Source organism: Eptesicus fuscus, chromosome 2 (genome assembly GCF_027574615.1).
Source record: "Eptesicus fuscus isolate TK198812 chromosome 2, DD_ASM_mEF_20220401, whole genome shotgun sequence".
NCBI classification, from domain to species: Eukaryota; Metazoa; Chordata; class Mammalia; order Chiroptera; family Vespertilionidae; genus Eptesicus; species Eptesicus fuscus.
In genome coordinates, this window is record NC_072474.1 from 49,716,736 (window position 1) to 49,740,952 (window position 24,217).

Here is a 24,217-nt window from a genome sequence, read left to right on the forward strand (position 1 = left end):
ATCCCGAAACCGGGCAGAGCGGCTGCAGGAGCTCAGAATGTGTTTTTATTGAATTGTGTTGAACTCAACTAACCTGACCTGTGTCTAAATCCCCAACTCTAAGGCAGATAACAATACCTCCAGCCCTTCTCAATAGGTTGGATTATTCTATCTTTGTTAGATCTCTACCGTTGGTTTGCTCAAAAGTCACTGTATTTATTTTCATAACTTGCTCTGTAAAGGGTGGGGCTGCTTGGACCATTGGAAAGTCTTGGTGAGTCATATTGCTGAAGGCGGGTTTGAGCGGGACTATTTATCCGAGGGTACAAGATGCTGTTATTTACAGCAGAGTTAGCCAAGCATCAGTGAGAAAGAATCTGTTGACTGAAATACAGAACCAGGAGGAAAGCAGGATGAGCACTGCTGGAAAAGTAAGAACATCTCTGTATCCTCATGATCTTGGTCTAATAATGTGGGGTTGATTTTTAGAACTTTGAATACTTAAAAGTAATTGAGTATTTGGGATATTTCTTGAGGAATTAAATGCCTGGGAGGAGACATGGCAGGGCATATCAATGTGCCAATAAAAATGAGATAAAACAGTATATGGAAGGTTTCTTAATAAAACGTTGATGGAAAATGGAGAAATGGTTTATACTGTTTTTACTGTGGTTTACACTGTTTAAAGTGGTTTATACTGACATTATTAATAATTTAATTTCAGGATAGTTAGGCATTTGCTCTTGGCAGCAAAATTTTTCCATGAAGAGACTTTCCATGAAGAGACTTTCCATAGTCTCATTTACATGAGGAATTCAGCTCTGGTTCAGTGGGAGACCAGGGCTCATTCCCAGCTGTTGGGAAAGGTTTTCCTGCTGTTAACCATGGGAAAATGCTAATTCTGGAATGCAGAGTAGACATCAAAGTATCATGCTTCATGCTTTTAAGATTTGTTAAGGATGTAGTTTTCATAAAAAATATAAGTTTTAAAAAATCCTTATAAACAGGAATACATTATAGTAAAGTATATTTATTCTTTAAAAAACTGAATTGACAATAACTTTAGAAATAGCTTTGGCATTTTTCATTTGCAAATTGGTCAGTACAGTTCCTTTCTTTAAATGATAGATGACTGTTTATAGCATTAGATGCTTTTGTTTGTTTTATTTATTTCATTGTTTTTATTTAAGTAACTTTGCCTTTAGCTTGACTTAAGGTTTCTAAAAATGAAGATGTCTTTGAAGTCTGGGTAACGTGACAATGAGGAGGCCATATGCTGTTAGAATTAGAAATCATTAATCCTGGAATGAATTGAAGTAGAATAAAAGCATTCTAATTTGGGTCAGTAACCCATCAAAACTAAATTAATTGGGGAATTAATTTTGCACTATAGAAGTTAGTGACTCTCAAGTTCTAGTTATGCCGCCTCTATAAAATGGATATCTAGTCATTGTTAGGACATGTCCAATGCTGGAGAACTCAGTAGGCTCAAGGCAGCACTTCCTAATTACAATTAATAATACAGTGTATAATTTAAGATAACTTAGCATAAAAGCTGTATAATTTTGAGATGGTTATATAATAGTGTGGTTTGCATACGGGTTATGTATAATCCAAGTTGCTTCAGTGTTTCAGTGTAGCTCATGAGAGCAAGGGCTCCCCTTACATTGGGGATTACTTTTCCCCTGATCATCTGTAATAAAAGTGTAATATGCTAATGAGACTGGATGGCCAAACAGCAGAATGGCCATCTGGATGACCTTCTGGATAAAGCCTGGGCTGTGAGGGCCTAGGCAGCCGCCGAGGCTGCGGGGGCCGCCCCTTGCATGAATTTCATGCATCAGGCCTCTAGTAATCTATGTTTAGTTTGCTAGGGCTGCCATAGTAAAGTACCACAGACTGGGTGGCTTATACGACAGAAATGTATTTTCTCACAGTTGTGCAAGCTAGAAGTCTGAGATCAGGGTGTCAGCAAGGTTGGTTTCCTCTGAGCCCCTTTCCTGGTCTTGCAAATAGCCATCTTCTTTCTGTTTTCCATGGTCTTCTCTCTGCATATGTCTGTGTCCTTATGTAGACACTGGTCATATTGGATGAAGGCCCACTCTAATAACCTTATTTTAACTTTACCTCTTACAAGACTCCATTTCCAATTACAGGGACATTCTGAGGTACTGGGGGTCAGGACTTCAACATATGTATGTTAGGTAACACAATCTGGTCCATAACAATAATCATCCTAGAGAACCAAGATAGTGGCATAGGTAAACACAGTACTTACAGCCTCCCAAAACTACAACAAAATTACAACTACCATACAGAACAACATCATTCAGAGCTGCCTGAAATCTGGCTGAATACTAGTTCTACAACCAGAAAATTAAAGAAGACAGCACACCTAGACTGGTAGGAGGGGTGTGCTGTCTTCAGGCTGGTCCAACACCCACGTGTGACTTTTTTAATTGTGAGGAATATCTTTGCTGAGGAAACCTTCCTTGAAGAGCAAGGGATCCCAGCCCCCCACCAGGCCCCAGCCCAGGGTTCCAGAGCTGGGAAGAGAAGTTCCCATAACTTTGGGTTGTAAAAACCAGCTGGGATTGTGGCCGAATAACAGAGGCTGTGGCAGTCCCAGGTGTTCCTCTTAAAGGGCCAGGAACACGGACTTACTCTAACTCCCTCCCTCTGAGTTTCAGTTCTGGGGCAGTTGCTTGAAAGGAGCCAGGGACATATGAGGAATCTAATGTTTCCTTTTTTTTTTTTTAACTACAGTCTACCTTCAACATTATTCCATGTTTGTTTCAGGTGTACAGCACAGTGGCCAGACAATCACATACCTCACTAAGTGTTCCCCCCAACACTGAGAGTCTCCACCTGGCACCATACACAGTCACCATAGCATTACTGACTATATTTCCTATGTTATACTATATATCCCTACGACTGCGTTGTAACTACCAATTTGTACTTAATCTCTCACCTCTTTTATCCAGTTCCCCAATCCCCCTGCTCTCTGGGGTTCACCAGTCTGCTCTCTGTGTCTAAGGTCAAGATACTCTTAAGTAGGGTACAAAGTTTTAGTTATGCAAGATGAACGAGATCTGGAAATGTATTGTATAGTGTGGTGATGATAGTTAACAATATTCTATTAAATACTTGAAATTTTCTAAAAGAATAGATCTTAAACCTTCTCAACATGCACACAGACTCTCTCTCTCTCTCTCTCTCTCTCTCTCTCTCTCTCTCTCGTAACTATCTAGATATGATGGATAAGTTATTTAGCTTGATTGTGATGATACATATAATATCAAGTTATAGTCCTTAAATATATTCAATTTTTATTTGTCAAAGATATCTCAATATAGTTGCCAAAAAAACAAAATGTTACCATCTATGCCAGGCCAATGTAGCTCAGCGGTTGAGTACTGACCCAGGAACCAAGAGGTCATGGGTTTGATTCCTGGTCAGGGCACATGCCCAGGTTGTGGACTCAATCCCCAGTAGGGGGCATGCAGGAGACAGCCAATCAATGATGTTCCTCTCTCATCAATGTTTCTATCTCTATCCCTCTCCCTCTCTCTCTAAAAATCAATGAAAACATTTTTTTAAATGTTACCATCTACAAGGAAAAAATTTTAGTATCCTGATGTAAACTTACAAATTATTTTCTAATAATGAATTGCTCATTTTGCCTCTCCTTCTACCATACTGGGTATTCTCATTAAATAAAAAGTTATTATATGCCCTAACCATTTTGGCTCAGTGGATAGAGCGTCGGCCTATGGACTGAAAGGTCCCAGGTTTGATTCCAGTCAAGGGCATGTACCTTGGTTGAAGGCACATCCCCAGTAGGAGGTGTGCAGGAAGCAGCTGATGTTTCTCTCTCATCGATGTTTCTAACTCTCTATCTCTCTTCCTTCCTCTCTGTAAAAAATCAATAAAATATATATTTTTTAAAAGTTATTATGGACTTAAAATAGAATATTTTATTATTTTTATAAACATCAAAACCTTTTTATAACTAAGGAGAACAATTACTGCACTATATATCTATTAACTTGTTGTATTTTTCTCCCTACGTCCTTTACATGTATACCTGGATATGAGTATGGTATATGGGAGGGCAGGAGTAGTAGAAGTGTATGTATCTCTTCATGCTTTTCTTATAAATTTGATTAATCACTATATGCATCAAAAATGTTTGCTTTTATAATTTTCTGCTTTAAGCATTTAAGACCCAATTAGATGTAAAAACTGGACTGGGTACAAAAAAGGGACACGGAGATACAAACTGACAGAGTGAGCCACCCAGGAATTCATTCTATGATACTTCAGGACGTTTGTGGTTCCCTTCATCTCTAACCATGCTAATTTTATAATTTCCTCCCCATTGCTACATGATTATACAGCAATTAAATACCAGCTTAAATTATTACAGAAAAATCAGCAGCATTATTATCTGTTTTATAAATTTGTCCTTGTGGATAAGTGATACAAAGATGACAGTGATACAAATATTATGTTTCACTAAAAAAACACACAAAAGGCTGGAAAGGCTGTAGCTCAGGTCTAGTCCAGCCCTGCTTGTCATGTGACTATGGATCAATCATTCAGACTACATTTCTCATATATCAAAGCACACGAGATGATCTCTAAGATTTACAATTCTAGTTTTAATGAAAATAATCCTGGTCAAATTAGAATGTTAAATGTTAAATAAAATATTTATTTATTTATTTATTTATTTATTTATTTATTTATTGTGGAATATGTATATGTATAGACATAATTAAGACCCATTGTTATTCTCACCAATTTCTTAGGTTATTAAATGCAAAGCAGCCGTGTTATGGGGACCAAATAAACCTTTTTCCATTGAGGAAATAGAAGTTGCCCCACCAAAGGCTAAAGAAGTTCGTATTAAGGTAACGAGCCTAAGAATACATAAGCCTAAAATGCTACCCCAACTATCTTGAGTATATCGTTATTTGAAGTTGTATTCTTGAATAAAGAGGTGTTTCTCAAATTTTATACATTAATTTTCTTAGTGGTTCTTGTTTATTGTTAAGGGTCTTGTCATGCTGGTTATGAAATTAATGCCAATTATTCATTAAAAACAGCACTACTAATCTGCTCTATTAAAACTTTTATTTGTTGAATTTTTATTGACATGATTCTGATTTTTTTTTGCATTTTAATCTCTTTATTGGTTAAGGTATTACATATTTGTCCTCATTCCCCCATTACCTTCCCAACCCCCCGCACCATTCATGCCCTCACCCCCCTGTTGTCTGTGTCCACTGGTTAGGTCCATATGCATGCATACAAGTCCTTTGGTTGATCTCTCCCTCTTTCCCCCACCCTCCCCTACCTTCCCTCTGAAGTTTGACAGTCTGATCTATGCTTCCCTGTCTCTGGATCTGTTTTTGATCATTAGTTTATGTTGTTCATTATTTCCCATAGATGAGTGAGATCATGTGATATTTATCTTTCTCTGACTGGCTTATTTCACTTAGCATAATGCTCTCCAGCTTCATCCATGTTGTTGCAAATGGTAGGAATTCCTTCTTTTTAAACGCAGCGTAGTATTCCATTGTGTAGATGTACCACAGTTTTTTAATCCACTCATCTGCTAATGGGCACTTAGGCTGTTTCCAAATCTTAGCTATGGTAAATAGTGCTGCTATGAACATAAGGGTGCATATATCCTTTCTGATTGGTGTTTCTAGCTTCTTAGGATATATTCCTAGAAGTGGAATTACTGGGTCAAATGGGAGTTCCATTTTTAGTTTTTTGAGGAAACTTCATACTGTTCTCCACAGTGGCTGCACCAATCTGCATTCCCACCAGCAGTGCACTAGTGTTCCTTTTTCTCCGCATCCTCTCCAACATTTTTCGTTTATTGAGATTTGTTGATCATAGCCATTCTGACAGGTGTGAGATGGTACCGCATTGTCGTTTTGATTTGCATCTCTCACATAATTAGTGACTTTGAACATGTTTTCATATGTCTCTTGGCCTTCCTTCTGTCTTCTTTTGAAAAGTTTCTATTTATGTCCCTTGCCCATTTCTTGGTTGGATTGTTTATGTTCCTTTTGTTGAGTTGTATGAGTTCCCTGTAGATGTTGGAGATTAAACCCTTATCAGTGATAACATTGGCAAATATGTTTCCCATGTAATGGTCTTTCTTGTTGTTTTGTTGATGGTTTCTTTTGCTGTGCAAAAGCTTTTTATTTTGATGTAGTCCCATTTGTTTATTTTCTCTTCATTTTCCATTGCCCTAGGAACAATATCAGTGAAGAAGTTCCTTCGGCATATGTCTGAGATTTCGCTGCATGTGGATTCCTAGTATTTTTATGGTTTCCCATCTTATGTTTAAGTCCTTGATCCATTTTGAGTTTATTTTTGTGTATGGTGTAAGTTGGTGGTCTAGTTTAATTTTTTGCATGTATCTGTTTAATTTTCCCAACACCATTTATTGAAGAGACTGTCTTGATCCCATTGTATGTTCATGACTCCTTTGTCGAAGATTAATTGGGCATAGTGGTTTGGGTCAATCTCTGGGTTCTCTATTCTATTCCATTGATCTATATGTCTGTTCTTGTACCAGTACCAGGCTGTTTTGAGAACAGTGGCTTTGTAATACAGCTTGATATCTGGTATTGAGATCCTACCTACTTTGTTCTTCTTTCTCGGGATTGCTGCAGCTATTTGGGGTCTTTTTTTATTCCAGGTGAATTTTTGGAGAGTTTTTTCTAAATCTGTGAAATATGCCGTTGGTATTAATGGGGATTGCATTGAATCTATAGATTGCTTTGGGTAGTATGGACATTTTGATTATGTTGATTCTACCAATCCATGAACACGGTATGTTCTTCCATCTGTTTATATCTTCCTCTATCTCTTCTTTCAGTGTCCTATAGTTTTTTGCATATAGGTCTTTTACCTCTTTAGTTAAGTTTATTCTTAGGTATCTTAATTTTTTTTGGTACGATAGTAAATGGGATTGCTTTTTTAATCTCTCTTTCTGTAAGTTCACTATTGGTGTATAAAAGTGCCATAGATTTCTTGGTGTTAATTTTGTATCCTGCTACCTTGCCGAATTCATTTATTAAGTCTAATAATTTTTTGATGGAGTCTTTAGGGTTTTCTATGTATAGTATTATGTCATCTGCAAATAAGGACAGTTTTACTTCTTTTCCAATTTGGATGCCTTTTATTTCTTCTTCTTGTCTGATAGCAATGGCTAGTACTTCCAGTACTATGTCAAACAGGAGTGGTGAGAGAAGGCATCCCTGTCTTGTTCCTGTTTTGAGGGGAAATGGCTTTAGTTTTTGTCCATTGAGTGTGGTGCTGGCTGTGGGTTTGTCATATATGGCTTTTATGATGTTGAGGTGTGATCCTTCTATTCCCACCTTGCTGAGAATTTTTATCAGGAAAGGGTGTTGGATTTTGTCAAATGTTTTTCTGCGTCAATTGATATGACTATGTGATTTTTATCTCTCAATTTGTTTATGTGATGTATCACGTTTATTTATTTGTGGATATTGTACCATCCTTGCATCCCTGGGATAAACCCTGCTTGGTCATGGTGTATGATCTTTCTGATGTACTGCTGGATCTGATTTGCTAGAATTTTGTTGAGGATTTTGGCATCTCTGTTCATGAGGGATATGATTCTGATTTTTAAAAAAAGGTTAGTAACCATGACTAATGATTTCTTTTAAAATTTTTGGAAGTCAGATAATATTGAGATTCCTTTTCCCAAAGAATGAGAAATTTACTTGTGTGGAGAAACCACAGCTTCCTGGAGTGTCCCCCATTCCTTTGGACACAGCCTAAGCATTGGTTTGGACACCAGGTTGTTGAGTAGATGTTGCTGCCCATCTTTCTTTGATTTTCTGTGACTTATGCACTGTAGTAAGATTTTGCTCCTCACTTACCTTCATGCATGCCATTCCCATCACCTTTCATTAAGAGGGTCCTAAGAGGGCCTGGCTATAAGAATCTACTTTTGTGCTGGCCACATGGTAACATTTGCATATCTCACAAGAGCAGCAATTTGCTAACGACAGACATTGAGATTCAAAGTAGGGTCAGAGACAGCAATATTGTAAATCAATCCCTTGATGAGCGGGATCATGTCCGATGGTTGGTATTAAGCTCAGAATCTTCTATGAATTAACACTATTATATTAGGCAATCAAACTGAATAAACAATTATAATCTTTTCAAGATTGAGTTAGATGTCCTTCCAACTGTAAAGTGACCAGTGTGCTGATTGGTGCAATGTTCTTGTCTTTGAGCACAGATTTTGGCCACAGGAATCTGTCGCACAGATGACCATGTGATTAAAGGACTAATGGTGTCCAAGTTTCCAGTGATCGTGGGACATGAAGCAGCTGGGGTTGTGGAGAGCATTGGAGAAGGAGTCACTACAGTGAAACCAGGTGTGCAGATAACACATCACAAGTTTGAGATAAGTAGGGTCTGAATATCCTAGCAAAAGAAACAGCACAACTAGGGATTAGCAGAGAGAGCCTTGACACAATTTAAGAGGATAAAAGGATACAGGGAGAACGGATGACACTGAGTGAAGTTTAATTTGGCAGTCTTGACCTTTAGCAAGCAAACCTTCTGTTGCTTATACATTTTAGAATAATTTTAAGAAATTCTTGTATGTGGTATGGGCCCAATTCACAACTGTTTATTTCATATTTTAATGTTAATGACCAACATCCTATATCATGATGTTTTCCCTCTAGGTGACAAAGTCATCCCCCTCTTTCTGTCTCAGTGTAGAGAATGCAGTGTTTGCCTCAACCCAGATGGAAACCTTTGTATTAAGAGCGAGTAGGTTTTGGACATTTTTACTCTTATGCCATTTAAATTGTTCCTGTGTTAAATTTTGCATTGAATTAACTGACCCGTGTATTTGATGTATCAAATAGCATTACCGGCCGTGGAGTACTAGATGATGGCACTACCAGATTTTCATGCAAGGGCAAACCGGTCTACCACTTCTTTAACACCAGTACGTTTACTGAGTACACAGTGGTGGATGAATTCTCTGTTGCTAAGATTGATGATGCAGCTCCTCCTGAGAAAGTCTGTTTACTTGGATGTGGGTTTTCCACGGGCTATGGGGCTGCTATTAAAATTGGCAAGGTAAGAAGCCGGATGGGCTAGTTTCTTCTTTTTTTTTTTTTTAATGATTTTTTAGAATCCTAAAGACTTGTGAAAACATATTATATGCAGGATGTTTCTACACAATGCCAAATCAACTGGAGGAAAAATGAAAAATTCAGATAGGCATTTTACTTCTAAACAAGTGAAAATAAAATATCTAGATTAACCTTTTGCACTCGGATGTCGAGTGTGACTCAACACAGTTAGCATCGGTAGCAGCTCATATGTTGAGCCACACTCGACACGTAGTTTCACCGTGGGAGGAAGGGGGATTTTTGTCTATTTTTCCAGTATCTTTTCTTGTTTTCATTAGCATGAAAGGACAAGTAAAATGTAAATGCCGTCTCAACTGATGCCAAAAAAGAAAAAATGAAAAACCGATATCACATGTGAAATTTATTAGGAAACTAGTACATGATCTTGTTGGAGAATTCAGAGATGGTACACTAACTTCCAGGGGTAGATTATTATCCACTAACTTAGAGCAACATTTAGATGGAAAGCTCCATATAATCACACCTCACCCTAACAAAAAACACAAAAATTGTGTTGTTTGTTCTAACAGAAAAATCAAAGGAGGAAGAAGAGAGACGATTTATATTTGCAAAACATGTGAATGTAAACCAGGTCTTCATGTGGGTGAATGTTTCAAAAAATATCACACCATGAAAAATTATAGATTACAATTACTCTTTGAATGTATAAATAATTTGAAATATAAAAAAGTCCAAATAAATAAGTTTGTATTAAAAGAAACTCCAGTTTTTTATTCTACTGCTGCGCTTTGTAAAATCTGGGGTATTTAAAAAATTAAATCCCGAGTAGAATAAAGGAATCGAGAAAAAAGCAAGCGAGTGCAAAGGGTTAATTATGTTTCCTCAACATTTCCTTCAGGTTTATTTCTAAATTTTAAAATTCAGATTCGGAAACACATCCTTTATCCTTCACAAAACAGGTACCAACGCTGGTTTGTTAGTGTGCTAGGGCTGTCACAGCAGAGTACCACCGACTGGGTCTCCTAAACCAAAATTTATTGCTCACATTCTGGAGACTAGAACCAAGGTGCTGGCAGGACTGGTTTTCTCTGAGGGCTGTGAGTGGGGCATCTGTTCCAGGCAGCTCTCCTTGGCAGTCTTCTCACTGTATCTCTTCCCATCACCTTTCAGCTATGCCCGTCTTTGTGTCCAAATGTCCCCTTTTCAGAAGGATACAAGTCATATTGGATCAAGACCCACCCTAATGAGCTTGCTTTAGCTTGGTTACCTCTGCAAAGACCCTCTCTCCAAATAAGATCACATTCTGAGGAACTGGGAATACGACTTCAACATATGAATTTGGAGGGAACATAATTCAATCCATAAGAGCTGGTATATAAGATGAAAACATGAATGAGGTTTTTGTGTGGGATTCTTTTTTCTAGAACAACAACAAAATAAAATTCTGGCTTATTGTGTTGTTTTTTTTTTTGTTTTTTGTTTTTGGTATATGAATGAGTTTTTAAGACTGCTTATTTGGACTAAATTTATTTTACTCTTAATGAGTACAAGAAGTAAGTAGAATAACATGTGATAATTTGTAATAGGACAACCATTCCACAAACAATCCAAGCAACTCCTCTACTGTGGTATGCTATCAACTCCAAAGTCTTTAGAAAAACTATATATGTTAGTTGAGTCCAAATCTATAACTTAAACTCTCTCCAAATTCTTTTTTCCAACTCCCTACCGGACATCTCCATTTGGATGTCTCACAAGTATTTCAAACTGAATAGGTATACAATGGAATTCTTAATTTTCTTACTCCCTGCCCCTCAAACATTTTTTGCCCACTCCAATTTTCTTCATTCTTTATCTTCCCTCTCCACCACCTTAGATGAAATCTAACAGCAAGTCCTCTTAACTTTACATACAGGGCATATTTTAAATATCTCCATTTTCTTCAATGGACTATCAGCATTATTTTTGACTGGACAGATACAATGGCCTCCCTTCTGTTGTCTTCATGACTCTTCTTGACCATCTAAAAAAAAATCTCCATTTATAAGCTGGAGTAATTTCATAAAACAAATTGGAACACATTAGTTTTGCCTCAAAATCCTTCAGTAATTTTCATACTTGGAACAATCTCATCTCACCCACTGTGAGCCAGCCACACCTGCCTCTTTTAGTATCCTGACGCCTGCTGAGCTGTTCCTGTATGGAAGCATTTACACCTGCTATTCTGATTATCTGGAACACTCGTCTCCCGAATCCTCATGTAGTTGGTTCCTATCACTCTTACTCAGAGAACTTCTTGTTTTTCTGTCTACTCCAGCTAAGAGAAACTTCTTCCATTATTCAAGGGAACATGGCTGCTTCATTAACAGTGTGTGTCCCAAATCTCAAAGTCTCATATCTTTAGTGATGCTTATAGTATTAGATGATAAGCTCCAGGAAGGTATGGAACGAGTCTCCTTTATGCACTATAGGACTTCCTTATTTAATCTCTAGTAAGCATTAGATTATGGTGGCTATGAGGGTGATATTTTTAATCACTAAGGAGCTGTACCTCTAAGCAATTCTCCCTAGGACCCAGTCACCCATCTGCAGAGTGATAGTTTCTTGAACCTCCTCTCACCTGCCTCTGAGTCTTTATCAGAGCATTCGTTTCTGCTAATTTCAGATGGTTCCCTCTACCCAAAACAACATCACCTAGATCATCTATTGAAACAAGGAGGTTTGGTGCCCTAGCAGGTTTGGCTCAGTGGACAAAGCATCTGCCTGCAGACTGAAGGGTACTACTGGGTTCTATCCCACTCAAGGTTACATACCCGGGTTGTGGGCTTGATCCCCAGTAGGGGGCGTGCAAGAGGCAGCTGATCAATGATTCCCTCTCATCATTGATGCTTCTGTCACTCTCTCCCTCTCCTTTCCTCTCTGAAATGAATAAAAATATGTTTTAAAAAAAGGAACATGGAGGTTTGACTTTGATAAAAAAAAATTTTATTTTAAAATGACTCAGAGTTATGGTTATTAAGTAAATGCTAGTCAGACCAAAATCTTAAACAGATTTAGCATAGCTTTGTGGAGAAGAGATACTAGAGAATTTAGTGCTTATTTAATCCTGCTGTGAGATTTGGTGAGGTTAAAAACTCCCATAACGAAGGTCTTTTATATGATGTACCCTTTTATAAAGGACTTTTATTTATTTGGCAAATACTGTTTTTGTTCCTTTTCTGTTCTCAGACCTTCTGTTTCTAGTCCTCTTTGTGGAATTACCAACAGAATAAATGATCCAATCCTAACAGCCTCTGAATTTTCTGTTTTTAATATTGGAAATACTATACAGATTTAACTTGTTTTATCCCACCTCTAACACTTGCATGAACTTTTCTCTCCACAGGTCACCCCTGGTTCCACCTGTGCTGTCTTTGGCCTGGGAGGAGTTGGCCTTTCAGTCATCATGGGCTGTAAGTCAGCTGGTGCATCCAGGATCATTGGAATTGACCTCAACAAAGACAAATTTGAGAAGGCAAAGGCTGTAGGAGCCACCGACTGCATCAGCCCCAAGGACTCTACCAAGCCCATCAGTGAGGTGCTGTCAGAAATGACAGGCAACACTGTGGGTTACAGTTTTGAAGTCATTGGGCGTCTTGACACAATGGTAAGAGCCAAGATTAGGGGAACCACACAATACGTGAGCTATTTGATCATAAAAGGTAAAAGTCATTTTCTATGGCTTTATTAACAAACAACTATTGAAATACTTATTAGGCAAAAGCTGGTAATGTGAAACAACCTTGCTTAAAAGTCAAAAGCTTATGAGCAGGTCCGCGTGACTAAAGTATCACATCACACCACTCTCATGTAACTGGAGGCAAGGTAGTTGACCATCTAAACAAATTTCTGTGTTCTCTTCCTTGTTTGCACATGTAAATTTATTGGCAAAGGCGAGCCCATTGCTTATACTTTAGCAAGCCAAATAGCACAAAGTGACTCCCTGAGGAGAGATAAGGAGATCCAGGGAAGAAGTGGACTTTTCCAAATTTGGCAGTCTCTTCCTCCAAATCCGTGATGTATCCAACTCTCACTCTTTACACCTGAGATTAGTTTTCTCCTATCTGAATTTTCTTAAAATAGGAGCCTTCAACTTTCTCAAACATGGCTCCATTGTGGCAGCCAGCAGCACCAGCCCTCCATGAAGAAACAGGTACAGAGCTTCTGGCTAACGAAGCCCCAGCTTGGGTAGGCTGAGGAGATTCAGAAATATAAGACAAAGCCAATCTTGTTCATGATTGAGTAGTACATTTAATTCACTTTAAAATTTTGGTAATTTATGACTAATTAGTCTTTGATTTGCCATTGTTATCACATTCTTTTCCTATGGCACTTAGAATTATCCCATAGTAACAAATATCATTTTAGATTATACGTTTACAGAGGCAACATGGACTACTGAACCTACTGTTAGGGCCTGTTGATTTCCAGATGGTACATTTACCAACACTGATCTCTGAAAAATGCCAACATCCATTGCTACAATCTAGCATCTATTTAAAAAACTATTAATGAAAAACCCGATGGGTGAATGACCAGAAAATGTGGAGTTAATTTCAGAGATGCCACACAAAAATAACACCACTTCTTTATCTCACATTTTAGTATTTTATTTACTTTGACACTAAATTAAAAAAAAATAAGTTAATTGACTTAGTATAGTTAATTCGATTTAGTTTAGTTCAAATGATTTTCCAAGGCTTATCTGAAATGGTGATATTAGTCTGAAAATATTGCAGGAATTTTCCACTGCACTTTGGTCCATGACACACTGAAAATGCCATGAACACTGACCACAGTAATTTCTGCTTTCTGCCTTAAAGGGCAAATCTATGAAAGACTAAATTAAGACTAGAGTTGTGTTGAAAATTTTTAAACACAAACAAAAAACAAAAGGCATGTGAGCCTATTTTAGTGTCTGACTTGGGAATTTGAACTACCTACTAGAACTGTGAGAGTATGTAGGGCACTTATGAGCCCATAAGATACTATGAAACCTAAGAAACAAATAGCCTTCTTCATTTCAAACTTAGATTGATGCCCTCGCATCCTGCCACATGAACTATGGGACCAGTGTTGTGGTAGGTGCTCCTCCATCAGCCAAGATGCTCACCTTCGACCCTATGCTGCTCTTCACTGGACGCACGTGGAAGGGATGCGTTTTTGGAGGTAAGGACGGTGGAGCCTCTGGCTTAGGAGGACTTGAATTCAGTTCCTTTGATAAGTGAGGGAAGCCTATTCTCTCATCATATCTCCCTCAAAGGTCTTTGTTCCAAGGATGGGTATGAAGTGACCTAACATGAGACTGTGACCACAATGATACAAAACAAGGCCCACTTCTCACCTTGATATAAGACTAATATTGTTGGGCACATTTTTAATATTAACATTTTCAAATCAAGTTCCTCAAAGGCCTCCCTGAGAGGCACCAGCAATCTTTCTATGGGAATGCTTTTATTGGATAGGAAGTGCTGATTATATCCATTATTCTCAATATATGCAAGAACATGTATGAAAAATAGAATTTGTTCAATCCAAAATTGCATCAGCAAAAAACTTCTGAACCCAAATCCAAAATAAACAAACACATATGGATTGCTTCATTTTATTGGGACAATTGAGATTCACACCAAAATGACTGGCAGAGACAAAGGTAAATTCTCACTCCTGGTTGCATATAAACTATCAGCAGGGTTTGATACAGCTGATGTCCCCCTTTTTCTCAAACACTCTGTTCACTTGGCTCCTAGATATTACTTTGTTTGTTGTTCTTATTCTGTTTCTTCTCCTCCTACTTCAGTGGTCACTCCTTCCAGGAATATTTGCTGGAGCCTCCACATCCTTAGATCTCCAACTTTGGTGTCAGTCCTCAGATCCTTTCCTTATTTCCATGTCCTTCCAAGGTAATCTCCTCTGGTCTCATGGCTTTAAGTTTATATCTTCAGCCTAGACCTCTACCTGAACTACAAGTGCCTACCTAACATACCCACTTGGATATTTGTTAGACATGCAAACTTAACCTACCATAAAAACCACCTCTGATGCCACCACCTCTGCCCTATCCCCCAACCTACTCCTCCCACAGCCTTCCCATCTCAATAAGCGATCTCTCCATCATTCCTGTCGATCAGGCCCAGAACCTTGCATTACACTCTTTATCTCATGCAATGAATATTTCAGCAAATCCTGTTGGCTCTATCTTTGAAGTATACCCAGGGCCTGACCAATTCTCAGCATCATTTGTCCAAGCCACCATCAGCAACTTTCAGCATTGTTAAATGGTCTCCCTGCTCTTGTCTTTGACCTTATATAGGACATTCCCCATAGAGCAACCAGACTGTGACTATGTAATAAAGTTGCATCTTATTGGTTATGTCACATAAGATTGCATCCAATTGGTTAATCCTTGGTACCAGAAATGCTTACAAACAAGTATAGGCACCTGATTTTTTTTCAAAAAGTCACTTTGGAGCAAAAAGAGTAGGTAATTGCAATTTTTTTTGCAAGCTGATAAAAATTATGCTTATTTTTGTCAGATTGGGAAAAATATAATGTCTCTGTTTTGGGGTGCCACAGAATTTTAGTAATTAGTTTACTAAAGAAGCTGCTCTAATGGCTTTTTTTCTCTCTCAGAATAAAATCCCCAAACATGCAATGGCCAGAAGGTGCCCTGTGATCTGGCCCCCTGTCCCCAGTTGCTACTCTTCTGTTCTCACTCTGCTCCATCCACTGGCCTCCTCGCTGTTCTCACTTGCCAACACTCCTCAACGCCTTTGCATTTATTCTGCCCTCTCCCTGAAATACTCTTTCCCAAGATTCCTGCCTAGCTCATTTCCCTTATGCTTTTGTATGAATGTCACTTTCACAGGCAGGCCTTCCCTGAGCTTTATAAAATAGCATTTCCTCCTGCTCCCATCTTGTCTGTCCCTCTAGCACTGCCTATGGCCCTCACTCTGTCTTTCTCCCCCTGGATGACCTCCTTTGCATTTGCTTATTTATTGTCAGTTTCTCTGCAGTAAAATGAGAGGGTTCCCATGCTTTTTGGGAGCAGGGACCTGATGTGTTTTGCTTTGCTATATTCCCAGCCTGGTGCCTGGTACTAGGGTATACCCAATAGATATTTACTGAATAATTGAATTTTACTTCTAATATTCCTGTATAATCTGTAATCTCCTTACATGTCACAAATGGTCAAAGTCAATGTCTCTTATTGTTGGTCAGTTCACATCTTATTTCCCCTAAGGAACCAGCTCTAAAGAACTGCTTTTGTACAAAGCAGCCTCTCATGTTTGTGCCCCAGATGATGCTGTGGAAAGAGAATAAGCTTTCCTCGCATTGAACATTGTGTGTGTCAGGGTGACTTCAACAAGAGCTGAAGAGCAGAGAGCTGAATGGGCTCAAGAGAGAGTGGCAGAACAGGAAGTGGACTGGAAACAATGAACTAGAAATGCATTTTTCTGTAAAGTAAAAAATATTTTCTATAAAAGGAACAGAGATATTGGGCAGCTAGAAGGAGATGTGGGGTCATGAAAGGTTTTTATGGGGGAAAGGGGTTGGCCTTTGAGAGAATAACTTATTAGTGTGCAGTTGAGAATAGTTCAATATGGGGAAAAGGTAAAAATGCAGAAGAGACAAGATACAAATATAATAAAATATAAATATTATTTAGTAAAGTCTAAAAAGAAAATTTGTGCTTATTTATAGGTTGGAAAAGCAGAGATGATGTTCCAAAACTAGTGACTGATTTCCTGGCAAAGAAATTCGACCTGGACCAGTTGATAACCCATGTTTTACCTTTTAAAAAAATCCAAGAAGGATTCGAACTGCTCTACTCAGGGAAAAGGTACTCGTTTTTTTGTTTGTTTTGTTTGTTTTTTTATGGTGATCTCATCTTTATTCCACAGGCTACCTTAAAATATTCAATATTTATAAATATACCAGTTTCTTTCATATTTTATTTCTGATTTTTTAAACTGATAAGATTGATATAGCTGATTACTTTTTCATAGACTTAGTATGTCAGTGACCTGTATTAACCAATTTTTAAAAAATATATTTTATTGATTTTAGAGAAGAAGGAAGAGGGAGGGAGAGATAGAAACATCAATGATGAGAGAGAATCATTGATTGGCTGCCTCCTGCACACCCCCTACTGGGGACCGAGCCCGCAACCCAGGCATGTGCCCTTGGCTGGAATCGAACCTGGGACCCTTCAGTTCGCAGGTTGACGCTCTATCCATTGAGCCAAACCGGCTAGGGCTATATTAACCAATTTTAAAAAATCCTCTGGGCTTTGGTTTTTCTACACTGGATTGGTTTCATCTTGGCTTACTTTTTTTCATCATAAAGATGCTAGGTTGTTAAAAAAAAAAATGCTACATTTTCTTGCTATACACTTTTCAAAGTGCTTTTTCAAATGTGCTTTCTTCAGATACTTGCAGGTGAGATATGATAACATCTTCAGTTGAACAAACTAAAGTTGTGAGACGCAAATAACTTGCCTGACCTTGTAGGGGCAGCACCAGGATGCAAACTCAGTGCAAAGCCTGCGCTCTTCTCACCACGCCCCGAGTTCCTCCCACGGAGCTGGCAGGCTCCAGGCGAACCTGGCTGTTCCTTTTAATCCTCACCCAAGGATATGTTTTCATAGATTTTAAAATATATTTTTATTGATTTCAGAGAGGAAGGGAGAGGGAAAGAGAGAGATAGAAACATCAATGATGAGAGAGAATTATTGATTAGCTGCCTCCTGTACATGCCCCAATCTGGGGATCAAACCCACAGCCTTGTGGTGTACAGGACTACTCTCTAACCAACCGAGACACCTGGCCAGGGCCAAACATGGGTGTTCTTGTCACTATTGTTGTTACTTCTGAGGGTTGGGCAAGGGGAGAGGAAGAATAGGAAAAATTCACACCAACGTCACTACCATGTCTGCTCATGGATGCTTGGAACAGCAATCAGAGAGCCTGTCTCCAAGATGAAATGACAATTCACTCACTGGGTCTCTACATCCTCATTGAACAGCCACTGTGTTCCAAGGACTTGGGTTTCATTAGCAGCAGAAACTAACTGTGCGTTAACCTGAGATCCAGATTCTCACTAGGTTTCCCCTTGAGTGCTTTTCCTATGTTGTCTGGTGTCTCTCCATCTGGTCTAGACTACCAGGTCACTGTCTTATGAACACACATTCAAACTGTTTTTAAGCAAGGAAACAAAGGGTTAAATGGTCAGAACAACCTTCACTCAGTTAAGCAAAACAAGTAGCTTAATATGGCCAGTTGGAAACATAAATCTGCTCTCAGGACTTTTGCTTCCAATATCACAAGTGGAGCTTTATAAACCCAAGCTCTTCATTTCCATCTACTTCCTGCATGGCCGCACTTGTGTCCCACTTGCATTAACTTCACCCCAAATCATTCTTCCCCCAGTACCTCTGACTCAGCAAGCAGTGCCCCTTCTGCTTTTACAGACTAGCAGCGGAGCATCACCTTGGACTTCTCCTTCGCTGTTGCCCACCACATGCAAACAGATGCTGAGCCCAGGGATGCAACCCCAGGGTCTCCTCCAGCTCCCCTCCCTCTCATTGCCCAGAGCATTACCTAGTTCAGTCCAGCCATCTCTCCCCTGGGCGTGTTAACACAGTAGCATGGAAACAGGTCTCCTGCCTTCCTGTATTTTACCATAGTGGTCAGGCCTTCACTAAGCTGCTAAAACTCAAGTTGCCCAAAACGTCAATGCCTTTGCATGCTTTTGAAAGCCTTTACTATTCATTTACTAATGTATGCGGTCATTCCACAGCTAAGAACTTGGCACCTGCTCTACCCTCAGTGCCAGGCTGTGGGGATAAAGTGAGGGAGTAGGTCTCACCTCCTGCCACAGTCTCCAGGCGTCCAGAAGTCTAAGCACCATGCATCACCTTTCCTGCTCCCCTGTGTAGGCTTCTTCATGCCTTCTCTTCAGCCAGAAAGGCCCTGTCCCTGCCAGCCTGCTGCAGATGTGCTTATCAGAGATGCACGAGAAGGAAAGTTCACTGGTGTGGACCTCAGGCGTGGAAGGATTTCCAACACCAGTTTACCTAGGTTTCCTATAACAGATAGGAAGGGTAATTCCTTAAACTGTTCTTGTTTGGAAGGTATGGGCACAGATCACTAAAGATGATCATTTTGCATTTCAGCATCCGAACTATCCTGACATTCTAAGTGGCAGGAGTCTGTGCTGTGTGATGGAGACCTGGCTTTCCTTCCACCCTTCCCTCTGTGAGTTGTGGGTCTGCTGCAGACAGACAAGCAGTGGAGGACTTGGTGAAGACACGCAATCCTTATGAAATACATATTAAGATACTGATGGGCACCTGGGAATTAGCAGGGGATGGGTCAACAATATTAACATTTAAAATTTATCTATTTCCAAGGCTGTAATGATATATTTTGAAAAAGCATACTTGCATTTTTTAAGTTGGAATAGAGATTTTTAAAGAGAGTTTTAACCAACTGCCACCACTTAGAGCAAATTTAGCATGGAAAGATAACATATCTATTTCCTAAAGTAATACTTATTTTGTGGATGGTTTTTAACATATTACAAATATTCCTTTTTTATTTCAATGTAAATATTTAAAATTGTAATGAATTAACTTGAATTTGGTTTTAAAATCATTTCTTTGCATGGCACATGTTGATTAGGTTAGGAAAGAACTAGGGAAGTTCTTTAATGATTAACTTTATGAATCATCATTATATAACTAGGTGAATCTGAGAAATCACACTACCAGTACACATGAAACTATTTGCCAGCCTATACAAATATTTCTGAATACATACCTTTTAAAATACTACTTAAATATCAAAATGCTGTTAGAACCAAATTGTAATATATATTTTAATGTTCAGTTCAATAAAGTGGAATTATAAATCATTTAATGCCTGTTTACTTAACAATGACTCCTTTTAACAAAAAATATTTTCAGTTTGGTACAACTACACTGGCAATTCTATCTATATATAACATTAAAAATTCCTAAAATTTACGTATTTTACAAAATCTTTTGTGGCATTATATTTTGTTGAAGAGGACAGTTTCATTAATTCTTGAACTCTTATTGGCTATAGATAAAGTATTAAAGCAATTGAAAACTCATGAAATACTTTATAAGAAAAAGGTAGGTATAACAGAAATTGGGAATTTTGATATAAGAATATAAGATAGTGTGGGCAGTATGTATAGTTCAGACCCTACAATCTAATTAATGACAGAAAAAACTTCCCCACAAATAAACATCATTAACTACAAAAATATGTAGAATGAATTAATGTTTGTGTCTATGCTCTCAAATTAAAAAAATTAAATAGGATATCTAAACTTATATATAAATATAGATACATGAAGAGAAATAAATCGAAGAAGGAATTAACATTAATATTCTGAGATCCCTGTTTTTGAAATGAACTTCACTTTATTTCTAGAGCTTCCTATAAATCTTGTTTTTATAAATGTTACACATGTCACAGTTTTATATATTTAATATTTATTGTGAAACCTTGTGGATAATTTCTCACCTCTAAGCTTGTCATGGACAAATAGTGAATAGAAAGAACTTCAACCATCTTGCCAGGGAAACCTGCCTACAAACAGTTTTTCAAATCATCTGATTCTAAGGAAAGATCAGGAAATTGATAAGTGTTGTGTACTTTTCATTCCTAGTCAATGAAGCCATGAAGCAATGTCAAACCTGAGTTCTTGGATGTTAAATCAAAGGATAAATAAGCATGAAATAGCTAGAGGAATGTTAAATGAAACATTCACCTTCTTGTTGAAAAATAATCTAGAATTTAATCCCTTAAATGAGTATTTATTTATTCAGCATTTTTTCCCTGCTTCCACTTTGTACCAAGCTCTGAGTTAGGTAAACACATAGCTCACAGTGAATCAAACTGAGACTGTCTCTGTTCTTATAGAGCATACAGTGTTTTGAGAGACCCATTTAATCAGACAGTAAATGGATGTATAAAAACACCACTTAAATGTGTGATGTGTTAAATGAAGCAAGGACCAAAGTATCATGTTAGAAAAAAAAGGAGACAAAAGGGAAGGAGTTTTCATCTTTCTCTAAGGTGCCTTGGAAGGCCACTCTGAGGTCAATCCAAGCTCATGTCAGAAGGATGAGCTGTAGCAGACTCGGTGAAGAGGGGCAAAATCCTCCCAGTTGAAGGAACCACACGCACAAAGGCCTGTAATTTGGAAAAGCTGACCATCTCCTACTGGGAATTGTAAAAAGGCCAGCATATTTGCCTCAAAATGCTAATGCAATTGTTTAATTTCATGAAACGGAAGAGTGCTAATTTCTTATGGACACTTTTGTATGTTTATTTCTGTCAATGGTCGGCTTGCTCAGACACTCGTCCAGAAAAGAACATGCTTTAGTTATCACCAAGACCGATATGCTTGTCACCCAGAGGAAGAAACTCACTGTAGAGCTTTCCCAGGAAGGCTCCTTCCCCGTGACCTCAACTCCAGTCTGCAGAAGTTCCTTCCACCAGCATTGCCTTTCTTGTTTCTCACTCCTCTTTATAGGATTCTGTGTTCTCCTCGGTAATAACTAGCTGCCTGGGCCTCATAAACTAGTCTGTGGTATTTACCTCCTTTGTGCACATATACTTGTCCATCTTTTTGTTCCTCAGAGAGTTGGATTCCCTTCACGGAGGAAAGTGAAAATCCCTGTTACCCCAGGCAACCAGCCTTAGGTTCCATGGTTCTTTTCGCTTCTCTCTGACATTGTCAGTCACCCCAAAGGCTACAGAGAAGTGACCGATGCTTTCAGAGAATTCAACCCATTCTACATGTGACGTTTCAGAAGATAGGGACTCTGCTCCAAGTTCTTTCTTAAAAACAGTACCAGGTAGAACACAGTGTGTCCAATGGACATGATGCAAGCATTCTTGGCTGACTTACTGATTGAATTAAGAGAATTACATATTCCTGGTTGTATCCCCCACACAGAGATACATCACCATGTTAGCCAAAGAAATGATTGAGGCACCATGACACGTTCTTGGGAACTGCTCTTCCTGCTAGTCCAACATTTCATTACAAATGTTATTTATTTTTCTGTTCTGTGAATGAATTACACTTCTTAAAATTCTAGTCAATAATTTAATTTAAAGTGCTGTTTACTTGAATTTGCAATTGCACATTTGGAAAAAACAGTGTTCTCACTTAGCATTTTGTAAATTTCAATGCAAGTTTTGGCAAAGAATCATATGATTACATAACTATCTGGCATGCCTCAAATGTACTGCTATTCATTAAACAAAGCTCTTGGTAAACAAAATTTCCTACAGAAAAAACCCCCACAAAGTGCAAAAATTGAACTCTAGTTGTGGATTACAACTTTATTCAAAGCATGATGTGCTGGCCTGACTCGGAAGGCATGTGTAAAACTCTCGGTATCTGTTTCTGAGGTCCCATCTAACTCTAACTTTCAAAGGTTCTAATTAAGAAGGAGGATCTTGAGATGTTTGCAAACTTGATTTCTCTTTACTTTGGAAAAGAAGACAGGAGAATCTCCCTAGGAATAAAAAGTGCCGAAGCACTTATAATTTATTTTTGCCAAATAGGAGACCCTTGTTAGAGTTTTCATTCTGGCAAATGAGAATCATAGAAATATGCTCTTGCCAGGAAGCCACTGAGTTCCTAGGAAACGCTTGGCTGAAATCAAGAGAAACTCTCATGTCAGTCAGCTTGATCAAGGATTATCTCAGAGGGAGAGAGGGGTTCTAGCACTTCAGCTCTAGCACCATTAGGAGGCCCCATTTCATCTCCACCTGCTTCTAGGATGCTTGCTATTGCAGAATTCTAATCTATTTTGGTCAATTGTCCATCAGAAACATTAAAAAACTATCATTATAGCATGTTATTTTTTAAAACCCAATTTCCCCATAACCTCAAGTTTATCTTATTGAAGATGTGTTAAGTCTCACCTCTTTCATCCAGTTGCTTTATTAAGTGATAAAACCATGGGAAATGTCTCATTTTATCCAAATTATTTCCTCTAACTTTTGAAAGGGTAAAATGGAGAAATTGATATGGGTCCTAAAACTGAAGGTCTGTTTCAAAGGCTCAATTAGCCTTTGGCTACCAGACTGATTTGCATAGAGAAGGTCCGGTATGTTCCTTTGGCATCTGTGCATGAGGCAATACTTACAGAAATAGTAGGAGTCCCTAAAAGGGAAACACCTAATCACTGCCTGATGTCTCCCCACCTCACTTAGGAGACTAATATGAGGTTTCTCTACATTTTTCTCCTTTTCAAAATTTATACAATGGAAATATTACAGAATCCATGCCCCACTACTTTGCCCTAAGAATAGGTTAGCATTTTGATCTTACCCACGTGGATTAACTCCCCAACTCCTGGAAATAATCACCTGGATGCTCCATAGGTAACTCAAACTAACATGACCGAACTGAACCCTTCATTGCCTCCAAAGCTGGTCTGCCTCCTGGGTTCTCCATTTTAGTTTGTGCCCCTCCTCCCCCCCCCCCCCCCCCCCATCCACTCAAGCTGGAAAGCTGAGCATCACGCTGGATTCCTTCCCCTCTACCAGACTCCACATCTAATGAATCATCAAGGCCTCTTGATTTTTCCTCCTAAATATGAATCTATCAATTCCCTCTCCCTCTTCCCTGCTAGCATCTTCTCCCCTGGTCTGTTCCTGCATCTCCTGCCCAAATTCTGCAAAAAAACATCTAGCACATGTCCCTGCCTATTGTAGAATGGCTTTGAAATGACTCACCCACATCCCTAAAGCGCATCCACAAGAATGCCCAAATTCAGCACTCTCTAGTTTTGTTATTTAAAATGCAATAAAGCTCTTTGAGAGCAAAGTAGAAAGCAACACCAACTTCCTGGTATCCCATTCTCTCACCTCAGGCCTCAGAGCCGGACACCTCACGATGCCAGCATGGAAGCATGTGTAGGGTGGACAGGGCATGCCCTGTGCGCCGTGGACCAGCTCTGC

The 24,217-nt window shown here is 38.7% G+C and overlaps 1 protein-coding gene across 1 annotated transcript; it reads left to right on the forward strand.

Annotated features, from left to right (window-relative positions):
• The first annotated feature begins 310 nt into the window (after window positions 1-310).
• Window positions 311-20,114, forward strand: ADH7 (alcohol dehydrogenase 7 (class IV), mu or sigma polypeptide). The gene is made up of 9 exons (XM_008156660.3): window positions 311-410; window positions 4,797-4,898; window positions 8,285-8,423; window positions 8,739-8,826; window positions 8,925-9,141; window positions 12,544-12,804; window positions 14,231-14,366; window positions 16,902-17,040; window positions 19,375-20,114. The coding sequence occupies exons 1-9, from the start codon at window positions 393-395 to the stop codon at window positions 19,397-19,399; spliced, it is 1,125 nt and encodes a 374-aa protein (XP_008154882.2). The 5' UTR covers window positions 311-392; the 3' UTR covers window positions 19,400-20,114.
• Window positions 20,115-24,217: the final 4,103 nt, after the last annotated feature.